Source organism: Osmia lignaria, chromosome 8 (genome assembly GCF_051020975.1).
Source record: "Osmia lignaria lignaria isolate PbOS001 chromosome 8, iyOsmLign1, whole genome shotgun sequence".
Taxonomy (NCBI): Eukaryota; Metazoa; Arthropoda; class Insecta; order Hymenoptera; family Megachilidae; genus Osmia; species Osmia lignaria.
Window position 1 is genome coordinate 10,487,503 of NC_135039.1, and position 19,107 is coordinate 10,506,609.

At 33.6% G+C, this 19,107-nt stretch overlaps 5 protein-coding genes across 12 annotated transcripts; 2 read left to right on the plus strand and 3 right to left on the minus strand.

Annotated features, from left to right (window-relative positions):
• Positions 1–36: 36 nt before the first annotated feature.
• Positions 37–2,857, plus strand: Ada3 (transcriptional adaptor 3). The gene is made up of 2 exons (XM_034334470.2): positions 37–393; positions 456–2,857. The coding sequence occupies exon 2, from the start codon at positions 697–699 to the stop codon at positions 2,089–2,091; it is 1,395 nt and encodes a 464-aa protein (XP_034190361.1). The 5' UTR covers positions 37–393; positions 456–696; the 3' UTR covers positions 2,092–2,857.
• Positions 2,592–5,120, minus strand: ATPsynC (ATP synthase, subunit C). Of its 2 annotated transcripts, none has more exons than XM_034334472.2 (5): positions 4,959–5,120; positions 4,407–4,490; positions 4,214–4,306; positions 3,663–3,783; positions 2,592–3,339 (listed from the first exon to the last, which is right to left on the minus strand). In XM_034334472.2, exons 2-5 carry the CDS (start codon positions 4,449–4,451, stop codon positions 3,176–3,178), a joined length of 423 nt encoding a protein of 140 aa, XP_034190363.1. In that variant the 5' UTR covers positions 4,452–4,490; positions 4,959–5,120; the 3' UTR covers positions 2,592–3,175. The 2 variants fall into 2 exon arrangements, with proteins under 2 accessions (XP_034190363.1, XP_034190362.1); XM_034334471.2 differs by having other exon boundaries at positions 4,205–4,306.
• Positions 5,121–6,155: 1,035 nt separating this feature from the next.
• On the minus strand, positions 6,156–8,792 carry LOC117608892 (mitochondrial glutathione transporter SLC25A40). Of its 4 annotated transcripts, XM_034334620.2 has the most exons (9): positions 8,502–8,792; positions 8,087–8,148; positions 7,654–7,876; positions 7,416–7,582; positions 7,209–7,343; positions 6,971–7,136; positions 6,701–6,897; positions 6,547–6,628; positions 6,156–6,459 (listed from the first exon to the last, which is right to left on the minus strand). In XM_034334620.2, exons 3-9 carry the CDS (start codon positions 7,772–7,774, stop codon positions 6,215–6,217), a joined length of 1,113 nt encoding a protein of 370 aa, XP_034190511.1. In that variant the 5' UTR covers positions 7,775–7,876; positions 8,087–8,148; positions 8,502–8,792; the 3' UTR covers positions 6,156–6,214. The 4 variants fall into 4 exon arrangements, with proteins under 4 accessions (XP_034190511.1, XP_034190510.1, XP_034190509.1 ...); XM_034334619.2 differs by lacking the exon at positions 8,502–8,792 and having other exon boundaries at positions 8,087–8,299; XM_034334618.2 differs by lacking the exon at positions 8,502–8,792 and having other exon boundaries at positions 7,654–7,973; positions 8,087–8,299.
• A 506-nt stretch (positions 8,793–9,298) lies between these two features.
• Positions 9,299–14,598, plus strand: Rab11 (RAS oncogene family member Rab11). 4 transcript variants are annotated; one of them, XR_004582441.2, is made up of 6 exons: positions 9,299–9,626; positions 10,577–10,772; positions 10,969–11,243; positions 11,453–11,609; positions 13,425–13,478; positions 14,264–14,598. XR_004582441.2 is itself a non-coding variant. In XM_076689806.1 (5 exons), the coding sequence occupies exons 1-4, from the start codon at positions 9,587–9,589 to the stop codon at positions 11,587–11,589; spliced, it is 648 nt and encodes a 215-aa protein (XP_076545921.1). In that variant the 5' UTR covers positions 9,299–9,586; the 3' UTR covers positions 11,590–11,609; positions 14,264–14,598. The 4 variants fall into 4 exon arrangements, 3 of the variants coding, with proteins under 3 accessions (XP_076545921.1, XP_034190517.1, XP_034190516.1); XM_076689806.1 differs by lacking the exon at positions 13,425–13,478; XM_034334626.2 differs by lacking the exons at positions 13,425–13,478; positions 14,264–14,598 and adding an exon at positions 12,881–13,383.
• Positions 14,326–19,066, minus strand: YL-1 (Vacuolar protein sorting-associated protein YL-1). The gene is made up of 6 exons (XM_034334616.2): positions 18,790–19,066; positions 18,499–18,706; positions 18,209–18,420; positions 17,739–18,144; positions 17,479–17,676; positions 14,326–17,402 (listed from the first exon to the last, which is right to left on the minus strand). The coding sequence occupies exons 2-6, from the start codon at positions 18,630–18,632 to the stop codon at positions 17,171–17,173; spliced, it is 1,182 nt and encodes a 393-aa protein (XP_034190507.1). The 5' UTR covers positions 18,633–18,706; positions 18,790–19,066; the 3' UTR covers positions 14,326–17,170.
• Positions 19,067–19,107: the final 41 nt, after the last annotated feature.

Consider the following 19,107-nt stretch of genomic DNA (forward strand, 5'->3'; position numbering starts at 1 on the left):
CATTAACCGACCCCTTAGTTTCACACGAGCCTGATTAGTAAATGTAACCGCGTCGACCAATCATACGTCACGGCCGACGTCACGTGTGAGCTGAAGTAGGGCGCGACCAATCAGACTGCGCTATTCTCATGGGACTTCTTGTGATCGGTGGACAGTACAATACTGACAATTCGTATCGTCGCGAATCGCGACAGTGCTGCTGTTTAATGTTTAATAGAGAGGAATGCTATGACGAGTTGATTAACCATGCTTGTATCAGTTTATTTGAGCATAAAATAATAAATGAACGATATTTTTTATTTAATCCTTAAAGGCAAAGTCACTTTTGCTATACGGATTGTAATTCAATGACAATTATTTACAAATATACATGTTATTGAGCAACTGATCAAGGTATACATTGTTCCTATGCAACTTGCAGATGTTCTATAACCTAATATTTTACAACATTTTAGAGTATTACGCGTTTAATAAACAAACATTACTAATTTTAAACTGAAGAAACATAAAATTCTTCGAAGTAAGCATAGAAGTATTCATCGCGTGTCAAATGTGAGAATTAATTCAAAAAACAGAGGTTATGATTAAGAAGAGAAGAGAAGATGGTTGAGTGTTACAACCTGAATGTTTCTTTTTAAAATCACTTATTAAGTCTCATTAAATCACCTGTGTATTTGCGCCATTAAGATTGCAATCATGTCAGGTAAAGGAAAACAAAGTTCTAAGAAAGCTATTGTTAAAGTGAGAGAATCTGGGAAGTCCTCTACGCTTGTACAATCTTCAACGCTTAATTCAGATACAAGTACAGAGAGCACAGAGACTACATTGTCCTTACCAATTTTAAAAATTGCCGATAACAGCAGGCTTCTTCCAAGGTACAGTAGCATTCTGCAACGCACCGCGGAAGAAGGCGTGGGTATGGAAGACCTCGATACGTTGCAATTAGAGTTAGAAATGCTTCTCTCATCGGTGGTTGTAAGACATCGTATGCTTCAAGAGGAAATAGCAAATTTATCTTCAGCGGAAGAACGTAGAGATAAAAGGTCTAAAAGTGGGAAAGGTCTTTCTCTTCTCGACAAAAAAGTCAGAGAAGAAAAATTCAAACCGAAAGAAGTCAATGCGAAAACACAGTCACCTCTTCCAGCAAAACTGTTTAAACAGAAAGCTATTGCCAGTACGAATTCTCAAGTCATTCCAAATGTACATGAAATTTCAAGAATCGAAGGTTCCAAGTCAGAATCACCAAAGTTACTATTACCAAAAAATGACACCCCCAATAAATTTTGGGCATCCGTCGATCCGTATTGTACAGACATTATGCCCGATGATATTAAATTATTAGAAGAATTAATCGCCACTCATAGCGATGTTAGCGACTTCAAAAAGATTCCTCCGTTGGGTCGGCATTACAGTTTAATGTGGGCGCACAGTGATTTGCTGCAAGAAGAGGATGCGGCAAACCCAAACAGGGATAAGAAGAAGAATCGTTCAGACGTGTCCCTTTTGGTAGCAAAGAATGATAGGAAAGCTCATAGTATAGCGGGGCCTCTTACTCAAAGACTGGTATCTGCTTTGCTAGAGGAGAATGTTTACGTAGCGAATAATAATGCGGATAATAAGCTATTCAGGGACAGCGATCCCCCTGTCTTAAGAGATCTTACTATTCAAAATTCCATTAATTTAGAATTAAGGATGCATAAAGAGCTCGTAGAGCAAGGAATTTTAGAACCGGATGCACAAAAGAAGTGTCAGGAAGACGATGAAATTCTAGCAGAAATTAAAAGATGTCAGCAAGAACTTACTGCGCTTTCTAATCACAACGTTACACAGTTGAAGAGGCTGCTGAATTTAGCCCAAGAGGAGAGCAAGCGACAAGCGTTGAAAAGAAAAATAAGCACTGCTGACAACGAAGTGATAGAACATTACAAAAAACTTATGTTATCGAAACAAAGAAAAGTACCATTAACAAAGAAGGAACAAGACAAGGCATGGGCGTGTCTTAGGGAAAGAGAAAATCTGTTAGATCAACTGAATATGTTACCGCATAATAATGTAGGAGAACCTATAGGTTTTGGCACTACTACAAATTAATTTAAATTTTTTTTACTCTATGATTAAGAAGATTATAATATCATGATAAAGCTATATAAAAAAAATTTAATTTTCAAAGCAAACAGTGCACTTCTTTTACACTACAGTAATAAGAATTTCTTTGACCATTGTCACTCGACTTATATTTCTTATTCAATAAATATATAGTTTAAACTACGGCTATGATTCATTTTTATATTAAACGTCAAACTGTTCTTGGGATAGGTATACTAGTATACGTATTTGGTTGAAAAATAATAAAGACCCAAATTATATTCTATTTTACTTTTATTCAACTTAAAGTATAATACCAACATTGTTCAATGAAATTGTAACAAGATATATGTATAACTGAAGTTTTCTGCGAGTAGACATTTTTCAAAAAGTTATAATAATTTCACTAACATAAAAATTATCAAGCAGAATCGGTTTTCAATTAGAGACGTGTGCAAAAATATTTTTAGCTTAAGGAAAAGGTTGTTCAAAAAGAATCATTCATATGATCAATAATAATTTCACGACAAAAGTGTTTATTCGATATCACTGTACAGTTTTTTTCGTCCAAAGTTACCTCAACAACGTGCGCGATGGCACAACAATGACGAACCATTCGGGTAACAAAAATGTTCGATGTGTACTACTTCTTATTGTTTTGTTAATATTAAGGTGATAGATATACATACGTGTGTGTATATACGGGTCTGCAGGCGAGGCTGTCGTTTTTAATAAACTTTTATGAACGTTCTTATTCGATCATTACACTGAATTCCATTATTTAATAATGTGAGTTTTACGCTACATGAAACAGTAGACCATGAAATAATTACAAATTTATCGAAAGGCAGAAGGGGGTTAGAACGGTTCGATCGATAATCCCAACACGTGTACAGCCGCCATTACATTTCATTGTCGTACCGTCGCATACCCCATCGAGCCAGATACTCGAGCATCTCTAACAATTTCATGGCATCCTGTGCACCAAAGTCAACTCCTCCTGTTTCCCTTACATAGAATCAGTAGGTGCTGCTTTGGTGGCGACGCACTAAAACTATCAGTAATTTTTTTTTCATGCGGTTTCGGTGACTTAGAACGCGAACAAAAGCAAGAAAGCCATCATAAGGCAGAAAAGACCCATAGCCTCGGACAGGGCAAAGCCCAAGATGGCATAAGAGAACAGTTGTTGTTTAAGGGACGGGTTCCTGGCGTAACCAATAATTAAAGAACCAAACACTGATCCAATTCCAGCACCTGAAATTATAATGATTTTTCAAGTAACCGTATTTCTTTCTGGCAAAGGTCAAATTAATGTTCGTAATGTACTTTTTGGAGGAATTCGGATCAGAAGGCAAACAGGATAAGGAACGCTATCATTAAGCAAAAGAGACCCATTGCTTCTGACAGCGCAAAACCAAGGATGGCGTAAGCAAAAAATTGCTGTTTCAGGGATGGGTTTCGGGCATAACCAAGGATTAGGGATCCAAAAATTAAACCAACGCCAATCCCTACAACGTAAAGTTTGTTCTTTAAAAAAGAAATATCATATTATAAAGAAAATATATGCGATTACATACCTGATCCTGCAACACCAACAGTAGCTGCACCAGCACCGATGAACTTTGCAGCAGAGTCAATGTCACGACTGATTGTGGAAGTTTGGAAACTACGTACAATTGAAGATTGCATCAAAGGTGACTGGAAAATAATTATTCATATCGTTAGAATATCTGTAACATCTTCAAAAGATTGCAGTGTTATGCGCATTTGAGCACGACGGCTTATATAATCTTTATTAGCTTTGCATTTTTCTCTCAAAATTTAAAGTTGAATTTAATCAAATAATAGTTTCTTTGTCTTTTAAATCTTTCATTGAACCCTTGAACTTTCAAAGATGCCTGTTGTACATTTATTATACATTGTCTTCTGAATGACGTAAGTGTTTACAGAGAAACATGTAATATGATATTCAGTTGATATTAATTATTATTAACTAACAATTTAATTGAAGAACCATTTATTTTTTCTTCAAAGAAATTCATATTATGAAAATAAAACAGCTTATGTAATCCTGAACGAAACGAGGTTATGCAATGTGAAAAACTCCAGATGTACTCACAACACTAACCGGGCTTTGAATTTGATTTTGTTGTACGGACTGGCTGTGGCTGACCACGGCACTGCTCAAAGGCCGAATGTAACTCTTGGTTCCAGAAACCAACTGCGAAACGGATAATGTTTAATTATTCGCAAAATCGATCCGGGTTATATAATGACGCGTACGAAAAAATCAGAAAATATAGAAAATTTCTTTTACTCACGGTCGATCTGGCGATGGGTGCGATGAATCGAGTGCAGGCAAACATGATGACGTTTGGTGTTGTATGGTCGCTAAGCGAGTTTATCTGAAAAGACGGCTAGTGAAAATTTCAAAGTGAATCCACCACGAGTCGTGATTAAAGCGCGTGTTAACCCGGCGAGCGGTAACGAATCACTAGCCACGAAGCGATCGTACCGAGCGCAGGATTACGTAACGTCCCAATGAAATCGTTACATGAGATTTGAAGGATGGAGGGCCAAAATTAACTCGTAACACATTAAGAATCAATGATTTCTGTTATCACAGAGATATGTAATTAAAAAGTAGGAAAATCGCAATGGTGGACGGTAACCGATACAGTACAAAATGGCTACTCCAATTCTCTCCCGTAGTGGCTGACATAATTAACAACTTCTCGCTCACGATTATCGAACAATTCATCGGCATCTTACTGTTTGGATAAAAAATGACATTAATGCGATAACAACCGATCGATCCGATGAATTTTCTTTCATTTTAATCATTCTTTTAGGTAACGAACGGCTCGACTTACCAGATTACAAGTTTTGAAGGGGCGGTAAGAGGACCCAGCCTTTGGAATGTTGAATTGGTAAGTGACTAGTGAACAAAGTGCTCCACGAACAGCCTGTCCTGACCGACCGAACTAAACCGACTTCCGTGCGATGACCTATTCACCACTTCCAACGGCCCCGATTCTCTCCGATGTCGTTTATCGACCAACCGAATTTAGCCGAACGGTTTTCGTCTGCAATATCTGATGGATACATTTGTTAATATGCATTTCCGGAAACGTACAGCATTATTCGATTCTATATTATCTTATCTCGAAATTCATATTTCCTTAATAACCTATTTTTCCTCTATTAATCTTTGCTGTAAGACTTCATATAAACATATTATGCGTTGTAAGCTTCGAGAATATAGATTTTCCTTTGACTCTTGTTCATCCGCAGTGATTTATTTTCTGCAGTTGGCTTAAAAGTTACCATTCTGGTAGTGATATCGATAGTCGATAATATGAATGCAGTTTTTGATTTGTTTTATTTGAAATTATTGATTATGATATTTCCTAAAAAAATATTTTAATAAACAGGGCCGCCCCTGAGATTTCGGGGGTCCTAGGGGGGCCCCGTCACATATGTATATGACATAAAAAACGTACTTCAAATAAGCTTGTATAACTAATTTAGATTTGCATTTACATCAATATTCAAGTAAACATTATTCTTCTTGCATTCTTAGACGCAAAATCGTCTTATGGGGGCCCCAGGCGGCCGCCTAGTCTGCCTAAGCCCAGGGCCGGTCCTGCCTTTCAAAGCATCATTAATAATTGCAATTTTAAATTTAGAATATTTGCAATATGGTCTTTCAAAGCATTATTAATAATTGCAATTTTAGATTTAGAATAATTGCAATATGACTTTCAACAGGGCCGGACCTGAGATATCAGGGGTCCGAGACGAGCTCCGAAAAAGGGTTCCTTCGCATATGTGACATAAAAAAAGTAGCTCAAATAAAATTTATAAGATTAACATTAAAGCTTGTGTAACTAATTTAGATTTGCATTTTCATCGATTAATAATCAAGTAAATATTCTTCTTCTTGCATTCTTAGATGCAAAATCGTCTTATGGGATCCCTGGACCTTGGGGGGCCCTAGGCCCAGGGCCGGCCCTGTTAATAAACAGTATGAGGAATTTTTCAAAGACCAGAATTTAAAAATGAAAGTATAAGGTTTCAAATGAAATTTATTTATTTTATTTTTGTACCATGAAACATGATACGTATGTCATTCTGTGCTATCACGTTTGTGTTGTAACAGTTGTATATCGTTTTCATCATATTGTACTATTTGATTCGCATTGTACATTACAAAAAATCGTTTTCCATGTTCGAATGTTGCAATCATAATCGCACAAGCCGGAGCTACCTTTATGACACGTGGTATCAGTCCTGTGAAGAGTCCTTTTATTCCATTTTGACTATAAATTTTATTTATTATATTCCATGTTCTGCTACTGCGTCCAGGTTTATCTATAATTCAAGTTTATAATACAGTATTTTCATTTCAACCATTGGAAGTATGAGGAATGGAAAAGTAGAATTTTCTATGGTCTATACCTGAATAAATCTCCTTTTCACCCATTTCTATTTGTCTGTGTGTTTTTACTACGTCAAACGGAATCGTTAAAAATGCAGCTATCTGTAAAATTTATGCACATAAATTTACTATTTGTATACTGAACATAGTTATTTGTTTTTATGTTTTACTTACAGAGCCTGCTATAGCACCTGATGTAAGATTAAAAGTAAAAGTTTGCTGTGGTCCTCCAAATTTATCCTTTATAGTTTCGTAATTCAACCAATAAATTGCACTAAATGGCACATCGCGGAGGAGAGTACTACTCAATCCCATCCATAAACCAAAAACACCGCTGTATTTTACAACGGTTTTCAATGCTTGTGTAATTTCTGAAATAGAAAAGCATAGAAAATTTAAATCAATATGGAAAATATGAAAGTTACAGTAAGTAAAAGGGAATACCTGAATAGTTCAATTTTTGAGATTGCATTTTTGTTCTAATTAATTCTAATGGGCTTACTAAAGTTGCAGCCCAAATACGCGCTATTGCTCCAGCCAACATAGGAATCCAAAATGGTTGTTCCTTGCCCCCCATTGTATTATGTTTAATCTTTTTATTATATATATCCTAGAGTAACAGACGAAAATACTGAAGAACTAAAACAGATTTACATACAATGTTGAAGCAAACTTCGCTTACCTTAAAATATAATCTTAACTGTTCATACGAAACAAAATATGCTATAGTCGCAGGTACTGCTAGAACGAGAGTAGGGCTTAGTCCACTCCATAAAGAAAGAATACCTTCGTTTCTACTAATTTTTACAAGGGCATCCTGCAAATACAAAACATAATATTAATATACTTGCATATTTAGTTAAATAAGAAATTACAAATATGGATATACAATTGTGCCATTAAATTTTCCATTCACCCTAGCCCATTCTGGGCCTCTACCATTTAGGCATGGACACAAATGGTCCATTAAGCCGTTACAATAAAGAAAACATTTGTTAGAAAGCATTGCTTTCTGTTGAGTTTGAAGTCGAATTTTTACCACATCCAATGGTGTAACTGAAAAATGTTGGAAATATAATTACGTGCAAAGAATATAAGATAATTAACTATTGTCTTAATCTACTTACCAAACATTGATGTGATAAAAGCACCGGTACAAGCAGCCACAACTTGTTGATATGGTCTAACCCTGAATCTTGGATCGTCCATATCCAAGTTCGGTGGTATAGTAATGCTTAACTTATTCATTTCTAATGTTTATTTTGTACTACATTGATATAACATTAAGGAACTTTTCCTTCCACATTTAACAGCATATTCTTTATCAATAACTTAATAATCATTTTAAAACTGAAAGAACAGTAACACGTGCATATATTAACATAATAAACACCTTGTCAATACATAAAATCTAGGTCTGACTTGGCGGTGTTTAGAATTCGATGATCTAAAAAAATTTTAATGATTGCGTTAATATTTCTATTAATTTCTAAGCTATTCATGAGTCGAATAGGATAGATTAATAAATTGATAATGATTAAATATCTCTTCGTGACTTACCTTTCTCTTTTTGTCTAGCACGTGGCTTCAAACATTTGATTTCATCATGCAATTATAATTTCCTGTAGTAAAATAAGAATAAATATTTTAGCACCGTGTTATGTAGATGCAAACCGGCCTTCATTCATGAAGATTGCTATAAATATGTATACAATACACATGCACACACACAATTAAACATTAGCAAATCATGATTGGCAAATATACATATATAGTATATGTACGAACATATGCATAAGGTATCAGTTTGGCTGAACTTTACTTTACCGGACCCAAAATTTTCGACATTTTTTTTTTAATCTATAGCTCTTTGATACGGAGAATCCAAAAATGCAAGTTTTAACTTTAGGAATTCAATGGTTAAAAAGTTATAAGCGTGTAAAGTTTCATATTTTTAGCACATTTGGTACGTTACTGTGACGCCATATTGGCTTTTTGTCCAATGAACGGTGTCGCTAGCTGCAGGCAGCAGGTGCCGACCACTTTAGCGGGTTTAGTCAAATCGTAAATTTGATACTGTCTGAGTTAGTTAGGTTTATATTTATCTTAAAGAGAGAGCGTACAGCCCATGCATTTGCTTATTACTTCTACTGTATCAATTTTATGGGTAATTTAAATACAGCTAGTGATGGAACCCATACCCAAAAAAGTTTGGTGTCCCCTAACGTAAAGTTTAACCTAAATATAAATCTAACAAACTTAGACAGTATCAAATTTACGGTTTGACTAAACCCGCTAAAGTGGTCAGCACCCACATGCGTCTGCCCGCAGCTAGCGACACCATTCATTGGACAAGAACCCACTATGGTGTCACAGTAACGTAGCAAATGCACTAAAAGTGTCAAACTTTACACGCTCATAACTTTTTAACCATTGGATTCCTAAAGTTAAGACTTGCATTTTTGGATTCTATACATCAAAAACTATAGATTAAAAAGAAAAGGTCCAAAATTTTGGGTCCGGTAAAGTACAATTTACCTGATATTTAATATAGATCTAAACTAATTTCTATATTTTATGAATCATTTGCTTCTATCAATCTTTGCAAACTTCAAGATTGTACCTGTAATTATAAAATCAATATGGCGGAAATAAAGGAAAATCTGTTTTACCAGCACATCTATTTGATATTTTTCATTCGGTTCCCTATCTATGATACTGTATATTATATGATCAGTTTGCGCATGCGTATGACACCGATACATTGCGCATGTGTAATTTATCAGTTTGGAGGGGCGTAGAAAGGAGGCCATATTGTACAGTTAAATTGAAAGAACGAAAATAATTATATCATCGTGTAGTTGTGCTTGTTTCGTTTCGTATTTTTACTGTACACATTCGAAACGGTATCGTTAGATTCTCGCAATTAAAGTAACAGTGTACAGGAACCGATTCGAGGTTCCTAATTTTTTTTGTAAATAACTACAAGTCGTAGTAGTGTATCCTGATATCTAGGTACCGTCCGTCAGTCTACTAAAGGGGTTTATTGCTCCGAACGAGATGGGCACTCGGGATGATGAATACGATTATTTATTTAAAGGTAAATCATGTCAATTCGTTCTCGTCGCTTTGTCATCCATTTGCAAAACTTTCTGAGGATTGAACAATTTTTCCACGCATACACACAAATACACATACAGAGACAGTTATTCTCTTGTACGTACACGTATATTCGACATTTGCATATTCCATGTATATGTATATACACACATCTGTACATGCGTGTGTATACATGTCTGCTATTCATTGTGTTACATAGTGTTCACGTATGGTTTTAATTCACATATATATGTATATATGCATTTGTAATCGTATATTAATTAAAAACTGACATTTGTCATCGTTCAATAACATGGGCGACGAATTAATATCAAGTTTGAATTACAATTGTTGGAATGATTGGCAGAGATCATTCGTAACGTCACGTTTAAACGATGACATCAGAGTTGATCATTCGTACGCGAAAACTTATAGAAAAATCTTTGTTACTTGTCAGTTCAGTAATCTCTACGAAATAGTCATAATTACAGTTAATCGAATGAGTCAGCTGCTTCATTTATTTCCGTTTCATCGCGAGATACCAAGGAACGCTTGTACCTATATTACTGTAGCTTATCGTTTCCAATAATTTCTCCAATTTGTCTATCGAATGTTCGATCGTCTGTGTGTATATTCCTGTATACGAGCGCATGGTGTCGTTTACGTGTTTCTATCGTGTAGTCACTTCTAAATATATTTACCCTGCGAACACATTTCTCGGTCCTGATATTTTTAATAAACAGTAAGATAAGAAAATAGAATTTTATTGTAATAATTTATAATGTTTTTGTTAAATTATTTATCGTTTTTTTATATGTAATATATACATGTGCTTGTTATATTAATAATTTTAATAATAAGAAGTTGATAAATATGTATTTTTTTATTTATCGGTGTATCCTTATATGTTACTGATATTATTTACCACTTACCGTTATTCTGTTCTTTCAGTTGTTCTTATCGGTGACTCTGGAGTAGGAAAAAGTAATCTGTTATCAAGATTTACGAGAAATGAATTCAACTTAGAATCAAAATCGACTATAGGAGTTGAATTTGCTACGCGTAGTATACAAGTAGATGGAAAAACTATTAAAGCTCAGATTTGGGACACGGCTGGGCAAGAACGTTACCGTGCTATTACATCTGCGTAAGTTGAAGTTGCCACTAGAAAAATCTTCTGAATAAAATGAATAAAACGCTGTAAAAATGGTATATCATCTTTCTGATTTTTTAACGGTTACTAATAGTTCTGTATTATTTACATTTCTTACAGTACGTTTAACATTCATAAATATTGTTTTTAAATCAGAATCGATTTCATTGTTGTCGTCGTCGGTTTATAGATATTATCGTGGTGCAGTTGGAGCCCTGTTGGTATACGATATCGCGAAACATCTAACGTATGAAAATGTGGAAAGATGGTTGCGAGAATTACGGGACCATGCTGATCAAAACATTGTCATTATGTTGGTGGGAAACAAATCTGACTTAAGGCATCTACGCGCAGTTCCAACTGATGAGGCAAAAGCATTCGCAGAGAGAAATGGCCTCTCTTTCATTGAAACATCTGCTTTAGATTCTACCAATGTTGAGACAGCATTTCAAAATATATTAACAGGTACAGGAATTGTTATCTAAATACAGCGAGCCTTCTTGTTTACCTGTTGCTACTTCTGTTCATGCGATTGACATTATTTTCTAGGGTAATAGGGAAAATGCATTTAGTATTATTACATGCGAATACAGAGAAATGTTTGATTGAAATTAGCACCGTAGTGGTCTTCTATATAAATCCATGAAGATTAATACAGTTTTTAACTATTACAGAAATCTACAGAATCGTATCGCAGAAACAGATACGTGATCCACCCGAAGGTGATACAATCCGGCCACAAAACGTAGAACCAATCGACGTGTCACCAACAATGAATTCAGAGGGAATGCGTAAGCCGTGCTGCCAGTGACTCACCTTGCTGCTTAAAATGTGTGTACATGCAAATACAGTATCAATATCACGGAAATACACTCGAATAATACCAAGTTTCTAAGAGAAAATTTAGTCTATGGTCCAGTAAAAGAAAAATACGTTTAAAAAAAAAAGAAAAAAGAACAAAACATGAAAGTTTCTGGGATAAGTCTTTGTACAATAGCATAGTTTTAATATAAGAAAACTATGGTTAGTTAATTATAAATATTAAGTTGATTTGTAAATTGAGTTAATTTTAACATACATCAAAATTAAATATTACTAAAGACACTTTTATTATGTATTTTTTCTTCCAATTATTATTATTCATTGTCCGGTTCTTGTGTACAGTTATGCATTTCAAACTCTAATATCACTTGACCGTAAGAGTAACAGAATTATTAATTATAAGAAAATAGACTGAATGCTCTGCGACATGTTCATATAATTAACATTTGTTACGTCAAAGCAAAGGAAGTTATTACTCAAAATCTCTTTCATTCATGTTTTTTTAATTATTATTTTTTTAAATATTCTATTTAATTTCTCGTTTCCAGAACGAGTCGTTCGTTTTCGTCAGTATTAGATTTTTTTTTACATACATATTTTATAGTACATAATTTATATATACAGAGTGTCCCAGAAAGAGTGTTAGTCCTTTAAGGGGGTGGTAGCTGGGGTGATTTTGAACAACATCTTTCTTTGCGAAAATGTTGTTTGAAACTTCGTTTTTGAATTATTAAGGAAAAACACTGGCCAATCCAAGCGCGCGGGCTCAGGGACGGCAGCGTCATGGGCTTGGCCCGGGTACCAAACGAATGCTCTGATTGGCCAGTGTTTTTCCTTAATAATTCAAAAACGAAGCTTCAAACAACATTTTCACAAAGGAAAATGTTGTTCAGAATCACCCCAGCTACCACCCCCTTAAAGAACTAACACTCTTTCTGAGACACCCTGTATAATTATGAAATATTTAAATTACTTTTACTCAAGCATATATCAAGCCTACATATAAATAAGCGTTTTCCTTTTTTATACGTAACAGTTGCTAAGAGTTTACAGTGCATTTTTTTTAAATTAACACTTAAAATGTAACTTTCGATTAAATAAATATTCCTTTCAATCATTCGAATGCTTACAAATCAACGATTTTTTTTTTTCGTATATTAGCTTATAACAATTAAAATTATAATTAGATTCGATTCTATTTAACTCAAAATACTTTTTCAGCCAAAATATACAAAAGAACCATCGATCGCATGGAAAGTTTAAGTTTTGTTTGCTTTCAGTGTCGAGGAATTGTTTTTTACATGTTTTATTTTGAGATACGGTATTAGCAACTACCTCAAGATGAGTGAAGAAATTTGGTGTCGAACATCATTGACTGCTGTGACAACAATGTGTTATACGTTAAATAGTTTCTGTGCATTTAGCGCATAAAGTATAATCATATCCTTTTCTTCTCTGCTTTAAAAGGCACTTAGGTAGTATATATATTATCATTTAAAATTGGGTTTCCAATGTATTTATGCATTTCATTGTCTCTCTCTTTCACTTTGTTATTTTCAAATAAACAACATTGTAATAAAAGTCCACGATTAGATGCAACACAACCCGTTTACTCTTTATCTTCATTTTATATTCTAATCACAGTTCAATCGAAGGAAAAGAGCCAGGGCTCTTAATGTTATTCAAACAATATAAATTCATATAATATGATAAATGTTCTCTGCGAGCATTAAGATGATTACGTATCCATTATGATATAATAATAACGTCAGCCCTAAATACAATACTATTAATAACTGCGATTACGTACGTTTGTGTTTGCAGGACATACAAAGAGGCACAGGCGAAAAGAAAAGTGGTCGATGGTAAACGTAACAGGTGCATACAGTACAAGAGTCAAGACTATTTACGGTTATAAGTATACCCGACTAAGTTTTCCCAAATAATCCGGCGTTCTGGAAGGAGGTTAGATTTTTAATTGCTTGGTGACAAATAGTAGACAAGTGTGCGCTGTTGCGAGCCGTACTTAAAGAGTATTCTTTTACATCTTTGTTCACGGTCGCTTGGCTTCGATGAAACATTCTAAATTGGCATCGCTTTCTCCGACGAAGAGATTAATCACCGTTCTCTCACCGGGAACACCAGAGAAAACTGTATACTTCTCTCGAGTTCCTTTGGATTATTTGGGAAAAATGTATTGTAATCTCGCCGCTAAGAAACGCGAAGAGTCGAGGAAACTAGCGACACTTATACACCATAGCAGATACATACGAGTAAATCATAAACACGATCGTACAATCTAAATACATCGTCAGAAATATTAAAAAAAAAGGGCGAAAGTATGTACGCGCTCTTATTCTGTCTTCGAAATTCATCCCCTGTCGCTCTCACTTCCTGTTTCATTTTTTCTTTATCGTTACAATATGTCAATGTTTGTGTTACTGCTTTGTAATACATGTGTAACTCTACTCGACACGTAGTGAGCGATCGTGAATATGCGAATGATTTATAATATTACATAAATAAGATACATCTGAGATATTTGGTTAAAAGTTTGATGCGTAGCCTACAGATTGCAAGGATGATAATTTTTTAATTTTTATTATTCTGTTGGCCTCATTACTTATAAAATATAGAAATTATTTACAATATTATTGTTACAGATTAGCAATTGTTCCTCCACGAGTAAGCAACTTGAGGCATCCTTGAGTAAAGAAAGCGAAGAATTCAATTGAATGTTAAACGAAGAGAAAATTAAATAAAAAACGAAGCAATAGTTGAGAGAGGAAATTTGTATACAATTTGAAAGACCTTTTATCTAGAGGGAAGTATTTATCATTGTACATTAAATGAAAATCTGTTTCATCCTTACGATTAGCAATACATGTTCTCAAAATTTAACCAAATATTTTAGAAACAATCTACACTGTAACACATGAAGTCTTGCGGTTAAAATATACAGGTGCACAACATAGAAGAAACAAAAAAAAAAAAAGAATGATGATAGAGAAAAGAAACAATGCTTACTATCGAGACATACAAGAAAGCAATGAAAAAAAAAAGAAAACAAAGCTGAATCGGATTTAACACTCTATTGTTGCTCACTCTCTGCTTTCGAATTTGCACCGTAGCGTTGACCTTGAAGTACGATAAGGAGCATGTCCACGAAAAAAAAGTACTTTATTTTTTTTCTCTTCTGAAAGGAGGAAAAAAGAAACAAAAAGAGAATCATCGTAGATACACAAATTGAAACTATGCGTAAGCGATGAGGAAAGTACATGAGAAACATTGATGAAAAATTGTATCGTACTTTCTAGCGTCTAATAAGTATTGCTTTAATGTGTGTAGCCGCAATGTAATCTGTTATCATTACAAGTCCTCGTTGTATCTTGATGAATAAATAGAGAGTGAGTAAAACGTTGAAATATTAAGATATCTAAACCTCGTTCTGTTGTGCGAGGCGTGTTCGCTGGTTCGTGTAATAATAATTGAACCAATTGTTCGGAGACACAGTGAACGGTGTCTGTTCAAGGCTACAATACGGGGGAATATACTTAATAAACGAATTTTGCAATACTTTTTACGATACTGCCATAAATGATTTTTATAGTGCTTTACGGATAGGATAAACCTCGCCGATTTCAATGACCTTGATACATGTTATAAAGGTCAATGTACCGAGTAATTTTCTCTATGCGTACAATGTCAATCATAGTGTCCGTTCGTCTAGTGTATTTTGTAATTTCAAATAAATTATTAAAATTCTAAATTATTGAATATTCTATCAGATGATATAATCAGATGATTATGTTAATTATTTCAACGATTTTATTAAGTAATTAGATTTATGATATTTGCTCCAAAGTCAGTGCTTTTTCACTAGACGAACAGACACTATGATTGATATTGTATAACCTTTACTTCGCCTTTAGTTTCAAAGTATTAGGTGTACAAATTAATTCGGTGCCTTTTCTATTTTTAATTAATGGCTTATTTTTAAGAAGTTATACAATTATTGAATTTATTGTTATCGATATATTCTCGCGCCATTTTTCAAATTCACTAAAGCGCGGGAAAATATTCGAATTTAAAATAGTAACCAAGAAATTAATTTGTACACGTAATTTCTTTCATTCATTTTTTACTTCTAGAGGCAGCAGTCTTACGCTAAAAATAAAGTCGTATTTATGTAAAGTAGAAAAAGTAAATTTACTCAGAAAACTGACCTTCATTTCACACTCCAAGGTCATTGATATCGGCCAGATTTATCTTGTTCTATGCAATTACCATGAAAGGTTGCATTAATTTTGATATAAAGATTGAACACAATGGAAGACCGTTGTTTTACTTTTTTAATTAACAACATAAATGTTTGTAAAGAATCACGTGTAATTGTTAGGTTCTTTTATTTTGTAGATTTCAACCAGAATAGATTATTTTTAGTTACGTCATGTAACGGTAATTTTAAACGTGATCGAGATACTGTTTCAAAAATAGTATGAATGTTATTTCAAATATTCTTTTTCTTCAACGATAACATTTATTTTTAATGAATTTATTGTGAAAAAAGAACTGTATCGAAATGTTTATAATATTTTATATAGCATATAGAAATAATCACTTCCAGTATGTTCCCTCGTAAAAGCAATCAGCTTAAAAATGAATTCATTTTAAATGAAGAATCATCATTTCATGTCAGCGCGATACTTGCGATAAAATGGAAAACATATTTTGCCCCCCCCCCTCCTCTGGTATATACTTTTTTATTTTATTTTGTATCCTTAGATTACAAGAACACGGTCCTTATGGCACTTTGAGGTGTGAGTTGCCGTTATGTTGAGCGAGAATGAATCTGTACGAACGGGATTTAGAATGATAAATTAGACGTTATTGAAGATCAGTTTATTCTCGGTTGATTGAAAAAAAAGGGGTTGCCGAGTCCACGGAATAACGCGAGATTTTATTAATCAATGCTTTGTACTTTATAATTTTATTAATAAAATCACTTTTGCTTTGAACACATATGTACTAATATGTTAATTCAATAAATTGATCGTTAATCATGCTGCCTCGAGCGGCGTTTTTGTTCAGATAATTATTTTTTATTAGTACAGTTGTTTATTTAATCAAAAGGTGAAGAAATAAAACATCCTCGTGTTTGATTATTATATAAAATGTATCATTTTAATATCACTGAAACAACTATTTATTTTTACACAAATAATAAAAAAGAATTCAGTGATAGCTTTATATAAATATGTTACATTGAAACACTGTCATATCTTTAAGAGTTAAGTAGAGAATTTCAATAGTGCAAAAGGCATACATACTAATAAACTGTACAATTATTTACAAGTTTTACGAACTTCGTTTTTTACATTGTGCTTTCGCTGTTATAAAATTGTTTGAACTATTTATAAAGTTATTTACATTATGAACATACAACTTCCTGCACACTCAGTGCTATTTTAAAGACACTTTATGAAATAGAGAAGTTTAAAACCACGAATTTCAATAATTACAAAAGCATACAGATAAATATTATTTTATATCGTGGTTAAAACAAGGAACTATGAAGGCATAGCTGCGGATGCCGGCTCAAGGCGTACTGTATTCCTCTGACCACCACCACAACTTTTCTGTCTCCACTCAATCCATCTTAACAATTCTGGACTTTGAGATGTATCATTAATATCTGTCCTAGCTTCTAATTGTTGATAATACGCTTCGCGTAATAACCGGAATGTTTGAACATTTTTGTAGGGTAGCTGAGTCATGGGATCCAGATATTTTGCTGGAAGTCTACAAAGATGTTTTTGATTGAAATAGAAAGTACGCTTTGAAAAAATAATTACATAATATACTTCTACAATTATACCTTGTTATCGCACATAAAGCTTTCGTCGGTGGTCTCTGAACCGTAGGTTTCTTAAAAGCTGCCGAAAACAGCTGTTCATTTTCAAAAGTAATAAATGTTCGTTCGTAATATCCTTTTGTCTGCTCGTAACGACATTTACTTTTTGTCGAGGAATCTTTTTTTGGAATTTCTTTAACTTCATTTTCTGGTTTCACATCACTGAAATTAGAGAAGTTTCAATAATGGTATCTCCAAATTTAATTGCAGAGAAATTATAGTACCTTTCTTGTGTCGCTTCATCTGTATCTTCGTTTTCAACATTTTCACTTGTACTCTTTTCATCATCTCCATCTATATTAATTTTATCTTCTTCTTTATTAAGATTCACTTCGGAGAGTACCATAACAGGCATTGCTAACGACTGATACCTAATCATAGGTCCAGTTTGTGCTTTTCTCACTGTTCTAGTGTTTTTCTTCTCATTTTCCAATTTTTGATACTTTTCTAATGACTTCACATTAATTTGTTCAGTTTCTAGTGCTTCCTCTAATAATTCTTCCTGAGTTGGTTTATACGTATCATATCTTTTAGTTCTTGTTTTCCTCTTTTGATCCTCGTTTCTTTCTTTCAATCTCCTCTGCGTTGCAGCTGATTTTGCGGCGGTAGAACGACGTATAGATTTCCTTTCTAAAAAATACTTAAGCTTAGTTTGTAGTCTTATTGTATAACACAGATACACTTATATATTTACCTATACTTTCCATAAAAATTTTTTGTCTCGGCTGTCTAACTTTTTTCTCTTTAGATGCTAATTGAGACTGAACTTTAGGTTCTTTATAGGCTTTTGTTACTAGTAATCTACGCTTCTTTTTGGGTCCTTCTTGTTCGGTATCAGAAATGGGTTCATCATTTTCATCTATGCTAAAATCTGAATCTACTTCGTCTTCCGCTTCATCCTCTTCCCTATATTAATATAAATTATTTGTTATCAATCTTTACAGGGATACAATAAACTTAAATTGATTTAAACTAGATATTAACATGTAATCATGATCCTGTTCAACTTCATCAAATCCACCGTATGTTGTTTTATAGAAATCATCTTCTTCTTCTTCATTCAAGAGTTTTGCCATTTTATTACCGGCATTTGCACGCCTTTCCCTGTTCGATGCCATTTTTGTTTATGTTTATAAACAATTCTGTTAGAAATCTTATTAGAATGGCAAGATTTAGGTTAAATCAAGTTAACCTGAAAATAGAAGACGAAATAGACATAAGTATTTATTTGATACGTTAAATTACAGGTTATTTTTAATAGAAAAACGTAATTACCGTTACAAATGATTAAATGTTTTATTTCTTACAAGAAAAAACTTATTTTCTCAGACGATTTTAAATACATCCCCCTACTTGTTTACATGCTATTGCATCAATTTACTATCGATAGTACTATCGTTCTCGTTAATCCAACTTATCGATAGCAAGTGAAAAAAAAATCACTAGCTGATTACCACGCGGGAAAAGGAGCGAAAATTTGAATTACAAATTGAAAACTAATGAATACAAAAGTAGAAAAACTTAATTAAAATTGATCGAAGATATTCGTCTAGAATAATAATGAAGTAGTATATTCGTTAACAATAACAACAT

Excerpts from the sequence above, each read along its gene's own strand:
- Ada3 (XM_034334470.2), top strand. The coding sequence starts at position 697 with ATGTCAGGTAAAGGAAAACAAAGTTCTAAGAAAGCTATTGTTAAAGTG.
- ATPsynC (XM_034334471.2), bottom strand. The coding sequence starts at position 4,451 with ATGTTTGCCTGCACTCGATTCATCGCACCCATCGCCAGATCGACC. Across the intron at positions 3,784-4,204 it reads TTCAAAGCCCGGTTAGTGTT|TCACCTTTGATGCAATCTTC; the intron begins GTGAGTACATCT and ends ATTATTTTCCAG. Across the intron at positions 3,340-3,662 it reads TGTTGGTGTTGCAGGATCAG|GTGCTGGAATTGGATCAGTG; the intron begins GTATGTAATCGC and ends TTATAATTTCAG.
- LOC117608892 (XM_034334620.2), bottom strand. The coding sequence starts at position 7,774 with ATGAATAAGTTAAGCATTACTATACCACCGAACTTGGATATGGACGAT. Across the intron at positions 7,137-7,208 it reads AGTTAAGATTATATTTTAAG|GATATATATAATAAAAAGAT; the intron begins GTAAGCGAAGTT and ends CTGTTACTCTAG. Across the intron at positions 6,629-6,700 it reads CAGGTGCTATAGCAGGCTCT|ATAGCTGCATTTTTAACGAT; the intron begins GTAAGTAAAACA and ends TAAATTTTACAG.
- YL-1 (XM_034334616.2), bottom strand. The coding sequence starts at position 18,632 with ATGGCATCGAACAGGGAAAGGCGTGCAAATGCCGGTAATAAAATGGCA. Across the intron at positions 18,421-18,498 it reads GAACAGGATCATGATTACAT|GGAAGAGGATGAAGCGGAAG; the intron begins GTTAATATCTAG and ends ATATTAATATAG. Across the intron at positions 18,145-18,208 it reads AATTTTTATGGAAAGTATAG|AAAGGAAATCTATACGTCGT; the intron begins GTAAATATATAA and ends AGTATTTTTTAG.
- Rab11 (XM_076689806.1), top strand. The coding sequence starts at position 9,587 with ATGGGCACTCGGGATGATGAATACGATTATTTATTTAAAG. Across the intron at positions 9,627-10,576 it reads ATACGATTATTTATTTAAAG|TTGTTCTTATCGGTGACTCT; the intron begins GTAAATCATGTC and ends CTGTTCTTTCAG. Across the intron at positions 11,244-11,452 it reads ATTTCAAAATATATTAACAG|AAATCTACAGAATCGTATCG; the intron begins GTACAGGAATTG and ends TAACTATTACAG.